Source organism: the organism of the source record quoted next, unplaced genomic scaffold (genome assembly GCF_019419815.1).
Source record: "Pyrus x bretschneideri cultivar Hongxiangsu unplaced genomic scaffold, Pyrus_bretschneideri_v1 Contig22, whole genome shotgun sequence".
Taxonomy (NCBI): domain Eukaryota; kingdom Viridiplantae; phylum Streptophyta; class Magnoliopsida; order Rosales; family Rosaceae; genus Pyrus; species Pyrus x bretschneideri.
Genome location: NW_025999524.1, coordinates 3,369,144 through 3,384,384, shown reverse-complemented (window position 1 = coordinate 3,384,384; position 15,241 = coordinate 3,369,144). Strand labels below are relative to the sequence as shown.

Here is a 15,241-nt window from a genome sequence, read left to right as displayed (position 1 = left end):
GAACGAAAACAAACAAACAAGACCAACAGAGTTATCAAACCTGTGTCCACAACAACCAACTAATCTCATTTTATTGGACACTATATATTATCTAAGATGGATCTTCCCACTTTTCACACAACATCCACGCAGAAAACAAAAACCATGTCGATTTCTAAGCACCCCCACGTCCTGGTGTTTCCGTACCCCGCCCAAGAAAACATGCTCCCGATCCTACCTCACCCACCAGCTAGCCCTTCACGGCCTCACCATAACAATACTAGACACACCCAAAAACCTGACAACCCTAACCCCACTTCTCTCAGCCCACCCCCGGACCTCCATCGAAACCCTAGCCCTACCCTTCCCTCCTTACCCCCAAATACCCCCGGGCGTCGAGAACGTCAAGGACTTAGGAAGACGTGGAAGTCTTCCCGTAATCCAAGCGCTTGCCAACTTTAGCGACCCAGTGGTTCAAGTCCCACACTAACCCACTCTGACTTCTTCCTCGGGGGAACACCTACCATGAAGGGCAAAATGGCCAATTTACTGCCCAATCCCACTAAAGCCAAAAAACCATGAAGAAAATGAGGGACGAAACCGGAACGGCACTATTAATGAACAGTACTTCTCCACCGGGTTTTAGTATAGAGATAATATGTATATTATAGGATTAAAAGAGTAATGCTAAGTAAATTAATTTTTTAGACGGTAATTATGCGATGTTTCACCGATGGGAATAATAATGGGTGGAGAAATAATATATCCGAGGTTATTTTAAAAATAATAGTGGGTGTGGAAATCGCATTTCAACTTTTAACATTTTATAGTGAGTGAGATTATAATGTAAGTGGAGAAATAAGATATTAGAGTGGGTCTAATAGCTCTCTAGTCTAATTGTAAACATTTATGCCATTAGTTTTCCGATAACAACTTCCTTTTTACTAGCTCGTTAGAAAAGCCAATTTTCAAAGTGTGCTTGGAGTAATTCAATGAAAAACTTGAACCGATCGACGCACCCTTTTTTTTTACTTCCCACACATTTTTACTAATTTTTTGATCGTTGATCTAACGAACAAAAAAAAAGTATGAAAAGTAAGGGGGTAATTTTATTTGAACCCTTGTAACTTCTTTCGACACTCAATTTACTTTTTACACCCATACTATTTTTAATTAAAAAAATAATATCTTTTTAAACCCAAATTTACTATCTAATCTAATATCTTGTTAATATAATATAGCATTACGTCATAAATAAAATCCAAAATTGCATAAACATAAAGCAGCATGGCATGCTTTCGTTAATATAATATAGCATTACGTCGTATTTGATGTAGTACAACACCAAGGTGAGTAGGAATTAATAGAATTTCTTGAGATGATGTGCCCCGTTACTGGAGCTGCGTACATCACTATGGCTCCAATGGCTGCTGTTGCTGATTTGTTTATATTTTACCTCCTAGTGAACCAATTTTTAATCATTCCATGATCTAAGGTAAGTGGTAGCAAACCCTTGTTTCTTTAGGTTAGCCCAAATTTTCAACCATGGTGATGGAGTGGATTCGAGGAAACCAAATTGGCAGGGGAGGCTTCGCCAAGAGACGGATGAAGCCGCCAACTAATCTTTTCAACTTCAAGGGATGATGGTTGTGAATCGAAACCTAAAAATCCTTCTTCTCAACTCCAAAATAAATTTGAAATCAAACGGAAAAAATAAATTGCATAAATCAATTCATATCTTAGTTGTAAGATTTAAAACTTCAAAATCATTAACCATTGATAATAAGAGCTTTTAGAGTTTTAACCAGAATGAACGCAAGATAAATATTGCATCAAGCTAGGTTTAGTTATTAGATGTGAGTTTATTAATAAATTTTAATTTTATTGTTAATCTTATCGTGTACTTAATAATAATTATTCAATATGATAAGAAAGACAACTCACATTTAAATTTTTCGAAATAAAATTGAATTATGAATATCATGGGAACTTTTTTTTTTTTTTCTTTTCAATTTGTTACGCTTGTGATTTGAATTTCTTCCACGTGTGTACATGTGAAGGCTCTATTAAGTCGTAAAGTGTGTTGACTTAGAAATAATTGAGCAGCCACCCCGCTGGCATCCTAAAAGCAACTCCAGCGTCCTCCCACCTTCCTCCCCGCATCCACACTGAAACACACAAGAAAAAAAGGCATGTCCATCGCTAAGCACACCCACGTCCTGGTGTTTCCGTACCCAGCCCAGGGCCACATGCTCCCGATCCTGGACCTCACCCACCAGCTAGCCCTCCACGGCCTCGCCATAACCATCCTAATCACACCCAAAAACCTCCCGATCCTAACCCCACTCCTCTCAGCCCACCCCCCGACCTCCGTCAAAACCCTCCTCCTACCCTTCCCTCCTCACCCCGAAATCCCCCCGGGCGTCGAGAACGTCAAGGACATTGGCAACCACGGCAACCGTTACATCATCAACGCGCTTGCCAAACTCCAGGACCCAATTATCCAGTGGTTCAAGTCCCACCCCAACCCACCTGTGGCTCTCGTCTCTGATTTCTTCCTCGGGTGGACCCTACACCTAGCCAATCAGCTCAACATCCCCAGAATCGCGTTCTTCTCCTCCGGGCCGTTCGTGGCAGCCGTGCTCGACTACTGTTGGCGTAATTTAGAGGCGGTTCGGTCGGCATCGACGGTTGTCAATTTTCATGATATTCCGGGATTGCCCTCTTTCAAACAGGAGCATCTTCCCAGCGTGGTCCGCCGCTACAGAGAATCGGATCCCGAGTCTGAATTCTTGAGGATATCCATGCTTGCGAATGCCGAAAGTTGGGGGTGCGTTTTCAATAGCTTTCAAGACTTGGAAGCACACTACTTAGACCACTTGGGGGCCAAAATGGGCCACTCACGTGTTTACGCGGTTGGCCCATTAAGTCTGTTATCAGCTACTGTAGTTGATGCTGGTAACGGAGGTCGAGCCAACCCGAACTTGGACTCATCGGGTGCCAATGTCATGGCCTGGCTCGACGGGTGCCCGGATGGGTCCGTGGTTTATGTTTGCTTTGGGAGTCAGAAGTTGCCCAATAGGCAGCAGATGGAGGCCTTGGCTTCCGGGCTCGAACAGAGCGGGGTCCGTTTTGTATGGGCCGTAAAAACGGGCACGGCCCAACAAGTGGAAGATGGGATCGGAGTCGTGCCTGATGGATTTGAGGAAAGGGTTGGTGGGAGGGGTTTGGTCATAAGGGGCTGGGCTCCACAGATGTTGATCTTGGGCCATCGGGCCGTGGGTGGATTTGTGAGCCATTGCGGGTGGAACTCGGTGCTGGAAGCAATAGTGGCGGGTGTGTTGGTATTGGGGTGGCCCATGGAAGCGGACCAGTTTGTGAATGCAAGGCTGTTGGTGGAGGACATGGGGGTGGCCGTGAAGGTGTGTGAAGGAGAGAATGCGGTGCCGGAACCAGCGGAGTTGGGAAAGGCGATTGAGGAGGCAATGAGGGGGGAGACGCCGGTGAAGGTGAGGGCAAAGGAGCTGAGGGAGAAGGCGTTTGCGGCGGTGGGAGGCGGCGGGTGCTCTTCAAAGGATTTGGATGAGTTTGTGAAGGAGCTGAACCAACTTAAGGTGGGATAGAAGTCAAGCTTGCTCACAACATTTTAGAGGGAAAATGAACTCCATTGATGCCCTTCAAGTATTATTATTTGGGGTTAATAATTTGATTAATAACGTTCTTAAATGTAATCTAGATTTGGTTGTGCTAAAACTATAAGAAATAAGAACTGAACGTTACCGTATTAACATGCAATTAGGTGCATATCAACGGTATTAATAGCTCTCATGACAACATGTTTGTGCAATGAAAGAAAAACTAATATGGTTATAAACTTATAAACATGGGCTGTTTGTAACTTAGAATTCCCAAATTCCCAAAAGGACTGACATTGCGACCAATAACGCAATACTATATCTTACGAATTCATTGCAATGTCAGACCTTTGTTAGCCAATCCACCAAATTAACTGTGAAGTGATAAGGTAGAAAATGTAGCACCCATATTTTTGCTGACTGGGTGCCAACAAAAATTGATCAATGAATACAATCAATTTAGATATAAATCTAAATGGGGTGTATTCAATTGCGAATTTGAGAGATTTTAATGGATTTATAAATCTATGTATTTTTATGGAGTTTAATTGATTTGTAAAGATTCCATATAAAATTTTGATTCAATTCCCTCGAAATCTCATGGGAAGAAATAAGATTTGTGGATGCTTAAAATACAGTACAAAATCTTTCCAATTCCCACTAATTCCTCAACTCTCTTAAATTCTTTAAAATCAATTTCTAATTAAATACACCTGGAATGTTATAAACATCTTTAAAATCCTAATTCACATCAGATTTCTAAGGATTTTAATAAACTATCTTAAAATTCTAATTGAATAAACCTTGAATTTCAAAAAATCACTTAAAATCCTGATTGAATACCCCTAAATTCATTAAAAGAATTAAAATATCTCAAAATCCCAATTGAATACACCTAATCTAAAACAAAATTAAATACTCTCTTAAACTCTTGTTATGCTGATAACCAAACACCCACCTTCTCCTACCAAACACATTTCCAGAAACCATGTCGGCGAGAACCCACATCTTAGTCTTTCCCTACCCTGCGCAAGGGCATATGCTCCCTCTCCTCGACCTTGCCCACCAGCTCCTCCTCCGCGGCATCATCGTAACCGTCTTGGTCACCCCTAAAAACCTCCCAGCCCTAACTCCGCTCCTCTCAGCCAACCCCTCCTCCTCCGTCCAAACCCTAGTCCTCCCATTCCCTCCTCACCCCAAAATACCACCGGGTGTTGAGAACGTCAAGGATATTGGCCCCCGGGGAAACGTCGCCATTATCGACGCCCTCACCAACCTCCACGAGCCCATCGTCCACTGGTTCAACTCCCACCCCAACCCCCCTACAGCCATCATCTCCGACTTCTTCCTCGGCTGGACCTTGCCCCTGGCCCGCCAGCTAGGTATCCACAGAATCAGTTTCTATTCTTCTGGTGCTTTCTTGGCATCTATTGCAGATCACTGCTGGCGTAATTTAGATGTCATCAAGTCATCTCTAGCTGAATTTCCTGATATTCCTCGATCACCCTCGTTCAAAGCAGAGCATTTGCCTCCCCTGCCCCGCCGCTACAGAGAATCGGAGCCCGACTCAGAGCGTTTGAGGAATGGCATGCTTGCCAATATCGAAAGTTGGGGATGCATTTTCAATAGCTTTCATGAGTTGGAAGGAGAGTATTTGCAACACTTGAGGACAAAAATGGGCCACCCCCGTGTTTACGGAGTTGGCCCATTGAGCCTACTTCCTTCCGCCGCTAATGGCAGAAACTTGGAACGGGCGAACCTGAACACAGACACGAGGAAGGATAACGTGCTCGCATGGCTTGATGGGTGCCCGGATGGGTCTGTGCTGTATGTTTGCTTTGGAAGTCAGACGTTGCTCAATAAGCAGCAGATGGATGCCTTGGCTTCTGGGCTGGAACAGAGTGGGGCTCGGTTTGTGTGGGTTGTGAAAACGGGCTTGTCCGGGAAGGTGAATGATGGGTCCGGAGTTTTACCAGATGGGTTTGAGGAAAGGGTTTCTGGGAGGGGATTGCTGATAAAGGGCTGGGCGCCGCAGGTGGTGATCCTCGGCCACCGGGCGGTTGGAGGGTTTCTCAGCCACTGCGGGTGGAACTCTGTGATGGAAGGGATTGCGGGTGGGGTTTTGATATTGAGCTGGCCTATGCAGGCTGACCAGTTTGTAAATGCCAAGCTATTGGTTGAGTACATGGGCGTGGCCGTGAAGGTGTGTGAGGGTGCCAATGGGGTACCTGACTCGGCCGAGCTGGGAAAGTCAATTGCTGAGTCAATGAGTGGGGAATCACCTGAGAAGGTGAGAGCGAAGGAACTGAGGGACAAGGCAGTTGCGGCTGTGGGAGATGGTGGGAGCTCTTCAAAGGATTTGGACGAGCTTGTGAAAGAGTTGGATCAAATTAAAGTGAGGTGAACAGACTAGCCCATGAAAGATCGATTTTGGAGTGCCAATAGCAGGTCCGTAAAACAAATAGGAATCGGGGTTATTTTCTATTACCGTTTTATAGATTTCGTATCAAAGTCCAGGAGAATGTTCAACTTTCAGTAAATAAATATTATTCAGATCACATTGAATGAATTGAATGGTATATTGTTCTTGCCTATGAGGCAGGAGAGCATGATGATAAATTTACCTTAGCCGCGTCTATTTCGATTGTCCTGAAAAAATGGATAGTAAGAAATTAAAGACAAGCAGAAGCAAATGGAGTGGTGCATTCTTTGAAACTCACTTCAAGAAACTAACCTCCATAAGAACTCAAGGAAGGAACTAGCTTCCCCTTGCTGGTTGTTGATGAGGAGAAATTTTTAGGTGTGCCGGGAACACCATGCCACGTGGTGTTCCCTCACACATAAAAATTTGACATTTTGAATATACTTCAATTTTTTATTTCAATAAATAAATAAAACTAAATTTTTATGTGTGAGGGAACACCACGTGGCATGGTGTTCCCGGCACACCTAAAAATTTCTCGTTGATGAGGCGTAAGACTCAGACACCAAGGGAACATGGTTAGCCGGCACTTTTGTATGGATTGCGTTGAAAAAAATATGCAACTGCCCTCATTGTCACTGTCACATTCCGGCCCGAACTCCCATCACATTCCGGGGTAAAAATATGCAACTGCCCTCATTGTCACTGTCACATCCTGGCCTGAGCCCCCATCACATTCCGGGCTTGACTCTACAGTAGTATGGATATTGTCCGTTTTGGGCCCCGACCATGCCCTCACGGTTTTGTTTATGGGAACTCACACGAGAACTTGTCAGTGGGTCATCCATTATGGGATTGCTCTCATGCGAACTCGCTTAACTTCAGAGTTCCGATGAACTCCAAAACCAGTGAGCTCCCAAAAGATCTCGTGCTAGGTAGAGATGAGAATATACATATAAGGTTTACAGGATTCGTTCTCTTGAACGATGTGGGATGCTACAGTCAATGGGGCAACATGGTTCCCCTTCATCTTTCAAATACGAAGCAGTAGATAGTGTACGACTCTTGGTTTCAGCAATGGGATCATTTTTTTTCAGCATTTTCCCGAGGCTCCACAAGGATCATAAAGTAACTCTTGGTTAGCACCTGAATTTCGTAACTGCATGCGTAGAAGCATCCCGGTTAGCCGGCACTCTTGTATAAGCAACTCGGGAAAATTATGCACTAACATCTCGTTGTGTATCTGAAAAGCTTTCTCGAAGACCATTGATGAGGAGATTATACGTAACAGGAGTAGGCTCAAGATTATGTCATTTTTTTATATGATGTTCAAAAAAATGACTTGGCAACATCCACAAAACCCAATTTACAGAACCTAGACATGACGGTATTGAATGAAGCAACTGAAGGCCCATTCTCCGTCCCTTCAGCATCCATGAGGAAAGAAACTGCATCTTGCAGGCCGGATTGCTGGTGTAGTCCATCTATAAGTATAGACGTAGTGTAGTCACTCTCCGGAGTTCCACTATCTGTATGCCTCAAGTTATGCAACAGGCAGTTGTAGGTTGATGTCGAAACCTTCAAATTCAAATCTTTCGTCTCAGCAACAACAGACAGGGCATCATGAACCATTTCAGATCTCGAATAAGCAAACGCCAACATATCCCACACCACACTACTTGAGTCCCAGTCCCAGTCCCAGTCCCAGTCCCTGAATCTATACAAGAGCAGCTCACAAAGTGAAGGTGCAGAACCAGGGCCTATCACAAATCACAAACTATAAATACCACAATGAGGAAACTGATGTTAACGAAAAAAGCGTAAACAACCACCATCAATTTCTTTCTTTTGTTTAGCTCGCCGGAATAAGTTATAAAATCAATTAATGAACTCTGCCCCTCCAACTCTGCAAATTCGGAAAACCCTCTCCCCCCTCCAACTCTGCCCTTCCTGGATCCCACCTGCGGCAGATTTGCCGAGTGCAGGAAAGTGGGGCGCGTCTGGGGTGTGTTGGTTTCCAGTTTCTTGGTGGTGTGTTCACGCGCATCATGGAGGAGCCGCCACTAATTTGCCTTATTCTTTAGGCTAAATCTGCTCAAAGTTCAAATTTTAGACCAATTGGTCAACATATGTTTTTCCATTCCGACGGCTAATCGCAAGGGAAACGGAATTGCAAGCACACGTGCCAATCACTCACAAGTCATAGGAAAGGGATCCGGGGATCTGCACCGTTAAAATTTTTAAAAAAATCCTTTGTTTGTAACTGTTTAATCAAATTTCAACAATTCAAATCCCAGACTAGGTGGCTTAAATGGAAGAGAATAAGAAGAGAATCCCTTTCCCAAGTCATAACCTAGTACTGTGCCTTGGCGTATTTTACGCCACTCAATGTGCTTTCGTGTTCCTTGTCTTCCCATACAGTATATACCCGAGAAAGAAGCGCGCACACAGTGAGAGTTCAAGCAAAGCAAGATTCCAGAAACCATGTCGGCGAGAACCCACATCTTAGTCTTTCCCTACCCTGCGCAAGGGCACATGCTCCCTCTCCTCGACCTTACTCACCAGCTCCTCCTCCGCGGCATCACCGTAACCGTCTTGGTCACCCCCAAAAACCTCCCTGCCCTAACTCAGCTCCTCTCAGCCAACCCCTCCCCCTCCGTCCAAACCCTAGTCCTCCCATTCCCTCCTCACCCCAAAATACCACCCGGTGTCGAGAACGTCAAGGATATTGGCCCCTACGGCAATCTCGCCATTATCGACGCCCTCACCAACCTCCACGACCCCATCGTCCACTGGTTCAACTCCCACCCCAACCCCCCTACCGCCATCATCTCCGACTTCTTCCTCGGCTGGACCTTGCCCCTGGCCCGCCAGCTAGGTATTCGCAGAATCACTTTCTACTCTTCTGGTGCTTTCTTGGCATCTATTGCAGATCACTGTTGGCGTAATTTAGATGTCATCAAGTCATCTCTAGCTGAATTTCCTGATATTCCTCGATCACCCTCGTTCAAAGCAGAGCATTTGCCTTCCACGTTCCGCTACTACAGAGAATCGGAGCCCGACTCAGAGCGTTTGAGGAATGGCATGCTAGCCAATACCGAAAGTTGGGGATGCGTATTTAATAGCTTTCATGAGTTGGAAGGAGAGTATTTGCAACACTTGAGGACAAAAATGGGCCACCCCCGTGTTTACGGGGTAGGCCCATTGAGCCTACTTGCTTCCGCTGCTAATGGCGGAAACTTGGAAGGGGCCAACCCGAACATAGGCACGGGGAAAGATAACGTGCTCACATGGCTTGATGGGTGCCCGGATGGGTCTGTGCTGTATGTTTGCTTTGGAAGTCAGGCGTTGCTCAATAAGCTGCAGATGGAGGCATTGGCTTCTGGGCTGGAACAGAGTGGGGCTCGGTTTGTGTGGGTTGTGAAAACGGGCTCGTCCGGGAAGGTGAATGATGGGTCCGGAGTTGTACCAGATGGGTTTGAGGAAAGGGTTGCTGGGAGGGGATTGCTGATAAAGGGCTGGGCGCCGCAGGTGATGATCCTCGGCCACCGGGCGGTTGGAGGGTTTCTCAGCCACTGTGGGTGGAACTCTGTGCTGGAAGCGATTGTGGGTGGGGTTTTGATATTGAGCTGGCCTATGCAGGCTGACCAGTTTGTAAATGCCAAGCTATTGGTTGAGTACATGGGCGTGGCCGTGAAAGTGTGTGAGGGTGCAAATGGGGTACCAGACTCGGCCGAGCTGGGAAAGGCAATTGCTGAGTCAATGAGTGGGGAAACACCTGAAAAGGTGAGAGCGAAGGAACTGAGGAACAAGGCAGTTGCGGCTGTGGGAGCTGGTGGGAGCTCTTCAAAGGATTTGGACGAGCTTGTGAAAGAGTTGGGTCAAATTAAAGTGAGGTGAACAGACTAGCCTCGATTTTGGAGTTCCAATAGCAGCTCCGTAACACAAATAAGAATTAGGGAATAAAATAATGGTTAGTTTCCAATAACGTTTTATAGATTTCGTATCAAAGTCGAGGAGAATGTTCAACTTTTCTGTAAAATAAATATCATTCAGATCACATTGAATGAATTTGAATCGTATGTACTATGGTGTTCTTGCCTATGAGGCAGGAGAGCATGATAATAAATTTACCTTAGCTGCGTCTATTTCGATTGTCCTGAAAAAATGGAAAGTAAGAAATTAAAGAGAAGCAGAAGCAAATGGAGTGGTGCATTCTTTGAAACTCACTTCAGGTAACTAACCTCCATAAGAACTCAAGGAAGGAACTAGCTTCCCCTTGCTGGTTGTTGATGAGGCAAAAGATTCATGGTTAGCCGGCACTCTTGTATGGATTGCGTTGAAAAAATAGGCAACCGCCCTCGTTGTCACTGGGGCAACATGGTTCCCATTCATCTTTCAAATACGAGCCAGAAGATTGTCACACAAATCCTCCAGTAGATAGTGAACAACTCGGGGTTTCAGCAATGTGATCATTTTTTTTTTCAGCATTTTCCCAAGGCTCCACAAGGATCTTAAAGTAACTCTAAGTTAGCACCTGACATTCGGGACTGCATGCGCAGAAGAATCCTGGTCAGCCAGCACTCTTGTATAAGAACTCTTGGTTTCAACCTTCAGCTCTGTAGGCCTTCTCTTTACTAGAATTAACTTTAGGCTTAATGCTTCTATGGGAAAGCACCACACGGTCTTCACCAAGAACATCCTTGCTCCTAAGACGTAAACTCTGCAAGGAGAGCAAACAATTAATTTGACATTTCTGCTACAGTCATAAAAATCATAATCATGTACAAAAGAAATTTAAGTTTATGAATGGTTCATTGATCACTATTGTTCTTGAATGTACTTAGCATTTGGTTGTGCCAAGAAAATGAAATTTATGGACAAAACTCAGGGTAGGGTGGACGACAACATTACCTGAAAATGGGATCAAAGTTCGTTTAAGAGGAAGAAAACAAAGGTTTGAGATGCTTTTCCTGCTCCTCAAGATGAACGACAACATTTCCTGATTCTTAAAAAATATAACTTTCCCATAGATTAATCAGGACGAAAGCCAAATTTGATCATCTCAGCAAGGAGTTCCGCTGCTGAATTGAACTCACCACCTTGATAAAAAGCATTAAGCATCACCTCACAGAGTTCTTGATCAGGAGAAATCCCATCAGATAACATCATACAGAAAAAGTATTTTGCTTCAGTCATCCAACACCTTTTGCACAATCTATTAATTACAGCACTATAATCTCTGATGGAAATTTCAAATCCTTTGTCCACCATTTGATGAAAGAGTTCCACGGCCCTGTATACATCACCCTTTGCACAATGTGCTTTTATTAACGTGCTATAGGCAACTTTTGTCAAATTGATATTGCTGTCATTGAGAGAAACCAGTAGCCTGTCAGCATCCTCTAGGTCACCATATACACAAAGACCATTGATGAGGAGATTATACGTAACAGGAGTAGGCTCAAGATTATGCATTAACATCTCGTTGTGTAACTGAAAAGCTTTCTCGAAGTCTTGAGCTTTGCAGAAACATTTGATGACTGTATTATATGTGATTTGATCCGGGCTTAGGCCCTTGGCATACATTTCCCCAACTAAGTGAACAGCATCCCACAGCTTCCCCTGTCTGCAAAGTCCTTTAATAAGTACCGTGTAAGATACATGAGTTGGTTCTACATCTTTCGCTTCCATCTCTCGAAGCAATTCAAGCATGCCATTGATGTTTCCCTGTTCACAGTTAGCATTCATAAGAGTAGTATAAGTAACTGGACTTGGTAGTAATCCATGCAGCTCTATGGTATCCAATATCCTTCGAGCCTCCACTAGTTTCCCAGTTTTGCAGAAACCATGAATAAGAGTATTGAAAGTGACAGTACTGGGATTTAATCCCTTCTCAATTATTTGTTTATATAATTGTATCGCTTCTGCAACGTTACCTAGTTTTACATAACCATCCATCATAATATTATACAGCACAATGTCCTCTGTCACAGTCCTTGTCGTCAGATGATCAAAATACTTCCTTGCCTCATATAGATCCCCTTTCTCACGCAGACCTAACAGAATAGCACGGTGTGCAAAGTAATTGGGAATGATTCTCTTCATATACATTTCTCTATATATTTCACTAGCCCTTTGTACGTCTCCTTGCTTGCATAGACCATGAATAAGGATAGAATATGTTATAAGATCTGGTTCCAAGCCAACAGCTTCCATCTCATACAGCAATCGCAATGCTTCTTCTACTCGTCCACTTTTACACATACTGCTGAGTAGTACACTGTATACAATGACACTCAACTGAAAACCTCTTGAAATCATCTCTTTTCGCAACTTAAGGGCTTCGTCAATATTGCCAACATGGCAGTGCCCACATATCATAATTGTATATGTAACATGATCCGGATTCAACCCTCTAACCAACATTTTCTGAATGACCTTGCGAGCTCCACTCATCAAACCAAGTAGATGAAACCCCTTACAAAGAATGTTGTAAGTTACTGTGTCAGGCTGTACCCCATGCCTCTCCATGTCTTTAGTGAACTCCAATGCTTCTTCCAATGAACCTGCTACACATAGCCCATGAATCAGAATATTATAACTGTACGAATCAGGAACTAGTCCATACTTGAACATCATACAAAAAAATGACTTCGCAACATCCACAAAACCCAATTTACAGAACCTAGACATGATGGTATTGAATGAAACAACTGAAGGCCCATTCACCGTCCTTTCAGCATCCATGAGGAAAGAAACTGCATCTTGCAGGCCGGATTGCTGGCATAGTCCATCTATAAGTATAGATGTAGTATAGTCACTCTCTGGAGTTCCACTATCTTTTATTTCATTATAAACATTCCACATGATATCTGTATGCCTCAAATTATGCAACAGGCAGTTGTAGGTTGATGTCGAAACCTTCAAATTCAAATCTTTCATCTTAGCAAGAACAGACAGGGCATCATGAACCATTTCAGATCTCGAATAAGCAAACGCCAACATATCCCACACCACATTACTTGAGTCCCAGTCCCTGAATCCATGCAAGATCAGCTCACAAAGTGAAGGTGCAGAACCAGGACCTATCACAAATCACAAACTATAAATACCACAATGAGGAAAGTAATGTTAACGAAAAAAGCGTAAACAACTACCATCAATTTCTTTCTTTTGTTTAGCTCGCCGGAATAAGTTATAAAATCAATTAATGAACTATTCAAGGACTTCAAAAGAACACATTACTGCATCTATGAGCTACAATTCATATGATAAAGAAGTAGTTAAAAACCATACCCTCCTCATCCACCATTTGTTTTACAACCGAACGCAACTCCTGAAACTGCCCGTTCGTCGCCAATACATGAGCAACGATAAACTCAGAAATCCTCGAATGCCGAAAGCCACACTCATTCCTCAAAAACTTGAAGAACCCAAAGGCCGAATCCGAGCTCTCAAGACTCAAACTTTCAATAACCAAATCCACCTCCGGCTGATTGAACTTTGAGACCATGGTTCTAAAATAACGATTACCCAAGAATTTTCTCAAACCAAAGATTCCCAAGCCGGTAATGACTTCGGAGACGGTGTTTCTAGGATTTGGGATGGCGGCGGCGGCGGGCTCGTCGTCGAACTTTGCAGCGGACGCCGAAGGTTTAGTGAAGATGATGGAGGAGAGGGGAGCGAGAATCTGAGATTTTTGTAGAAAATTTAAGGGCTTCCATTTGTGGATGTGATGGAGCATGGAATTGGGGATTAGGGTTTAAGCATGAAAAGGGCAAGAGCCCTGTTTGGTTCCGGGGAAAATTGGAAAGCTGAGAGAAATGATAGAGACCAGAGATTGGTTCGAGGTTGGATCAAAATCGAAGCTTTATTGATGGAACGGCGGCAGAGGGAGGCGCTAGGGTTTAAGGAAGCCGTTGGCTTTCCCGGCAATTTGAAGGTTTTACTGCATTGAAATTTAGAGAGAGAAGGGTGTCGTTGACAGCAGGATAACTAACTTACGTAAGCATATGAACCGGGGTCGTTGTGTATACTTTTGCTGACCAAAGAGTGATTTATTAATGTTTTCCCAAAAAAAAGAGCGATTTATTAATAATTTCTTTTAGCTGGAATGTTTCGATAGATAATATTTGGGTAATTTAATAATATTTTAACAAATGTTTTTTGTTTTGAAAAATAATAGGCATGTTATTAGGTTAAGCCCACTCCTTCCTCTTAACGTAAATAATACTGTTAGTTCAAAAAAAAAAAAAAAACAAAAATTACAAAACATGTGACAATTTTTCACGGGACAAATTAAAAAGTGAATAGCACTCACTAGTGAATATGTATTATCCTTTTCGTATTTATATTCCTAAGTCCTAACCAAATGGTATTCCGTATTAATTTTAACTTGTAAGTTGTAAGTAAAACCATACACAATTTAGATAGAAAGTTTTCATTTGTTAGTTGTTACTTAAAACCGTACACAATTTAGATTGAAGGTTTTTATCTTGACAGAGTTGATCACTCATATCTTAGCTTTGGATGGATGATGGGATATCTTTTTCTGTGTAGGCAACAAGTATGTCTCAAACCCTATCAGAAGCTTCAGCTTCAGAGAGAAACAGGAGTGGGAGTTAAGGATGGCATGGACCCATCATCCATGACTTGCTTGCTCTCTGAAACAAACACCACAACTATATACAATTTTCCCTGGATTTTGAAAACATTATTCCTCTTTCATTAGACACTGCACTTTTCAATCTTCACCTTTCTCAGAAAAAGGAGATATTTGTTATATTGGCAACATGAAAGCACAAAGTAATGTGATGACATGAAAGATTCATGGTTTGCTAAATGGATGGTAATTATTAGGGAATAGTGCACAAATAGAATTATTATACAAAGTTTTCAATTGAGAAAAATGGTACAAGATGATACTAAACAAACAATAAAAATGGACCTAACTTGATTTATGTACGGTATATTGCTTTTTTAGTGTCTCTCTAGTTTTATTTTTAATTAAAAAAAAATTTAGTGGTTTCTATTTGGTGCATATTCCCCTAATTATTGGCATTTTTTTTATAAAACACCTAATTATTGCTAAGCAGCAAATCCCCTATATCCTTAGAAACTTTAATTGATCATATGAGATAAGGAGAGAATTTCTTATCAATATGTCTAAGCATATTTTAAGAAGTTTTGCCCAAGACGTAAA

General features: G+C 42.9%; 4 protein-coding genes across 4 annotated transcripts; 3 read left to right on the top strand and 1 right to left on the bottom strand.

Moving 5' to 3' along the window:
- The first annotated feature begins 2,162 nt into the window (after nucleotides 1-2,162).
- Nucleotides 2,163-3,774, top strand: LOC103946590 (UDP-glycosyltransferase 89A2). Its single transcript, XM_009357319.3, has one exon. The coding sequence runs from the start codon at nucleotides 2,172-2,174 to the stop codon at nucleotides 3,600-3,602; it is 1,431 nt and encodes a 476-aa protein (XP_009355594.1). The 5' UTR covers nucleotides 2,163-2,171; the 3' UTR covers nucleotides 3,603-3,774.
- A 701-nt stretch (nucleotides 3,775-4,475) lies between these two features.
- On the top strand, nucleotides 4,476-6,183 carry LOC103946570 (UDP-glycosyltransferase 89A2-like). Its single transcript, XM_048584660.1, has one exon. It carries the CDS (start codon nucleotides 4,603-4,605, stop codon nucleotides 6,016-6,018), a length of 1,416 nt encoding a protein of 471 aa, XP_048440617.1. The 5' UTR covers nucleotides 4,476-4,602; the 3' UTR covers nucleotides 6,019-6,183.
- Nucleotides 6,184-8,285: 2,102 nt separating this feature from the next.
- Nucleotides 8,286-10,184, top strand: LOC103949185 (UDP-glycosyltransferase 89A2). Its single transcript, XM_048584761.1, has one exon. It carries the CDS (start codon nucleotides 8,521-8,523, stop codon nucleotides 9,934-9,936), a length of 1,416 nt encoding a protein of 471 aa, XP_048440718.1. The 5' UTR covers nucleotides 8,286-8,520; the 3' UTR covers nucleotides 9,937-10,184.
- Nucleotides 10,072-14,069, bottom strand: LOC103946580 (putative pentatricopeptide repeat-containing protein At1g13630). The gene is made up of 4 exons (XM_009357308.3): nucleotides 13,336-14,069; nucleotides 10,951-13,124; nucleotides 10,281-10,759; nucleotides 10,072-10,195 (listed from the first exon to the last, which is right to left on the bottom strand). Exons 1-2 carry the CDS (start codon nucleotides 13,781-13,783, stop codon nucleotides 11,071-11,073), a joined length of 2,502 nt encoding a protein of 833 aa, XP_009355583.2. The 5' UTR covers nucleotides 13,784-14,069; the 3' UTR covers nucleotides 10,072-10,195; nucleotides 10,281-10,759; nucleotides 10,951-11,070.
- Between the last annotated feature and the right edge of the window lie 1,172 nt (nucleotides 14,070-15,241).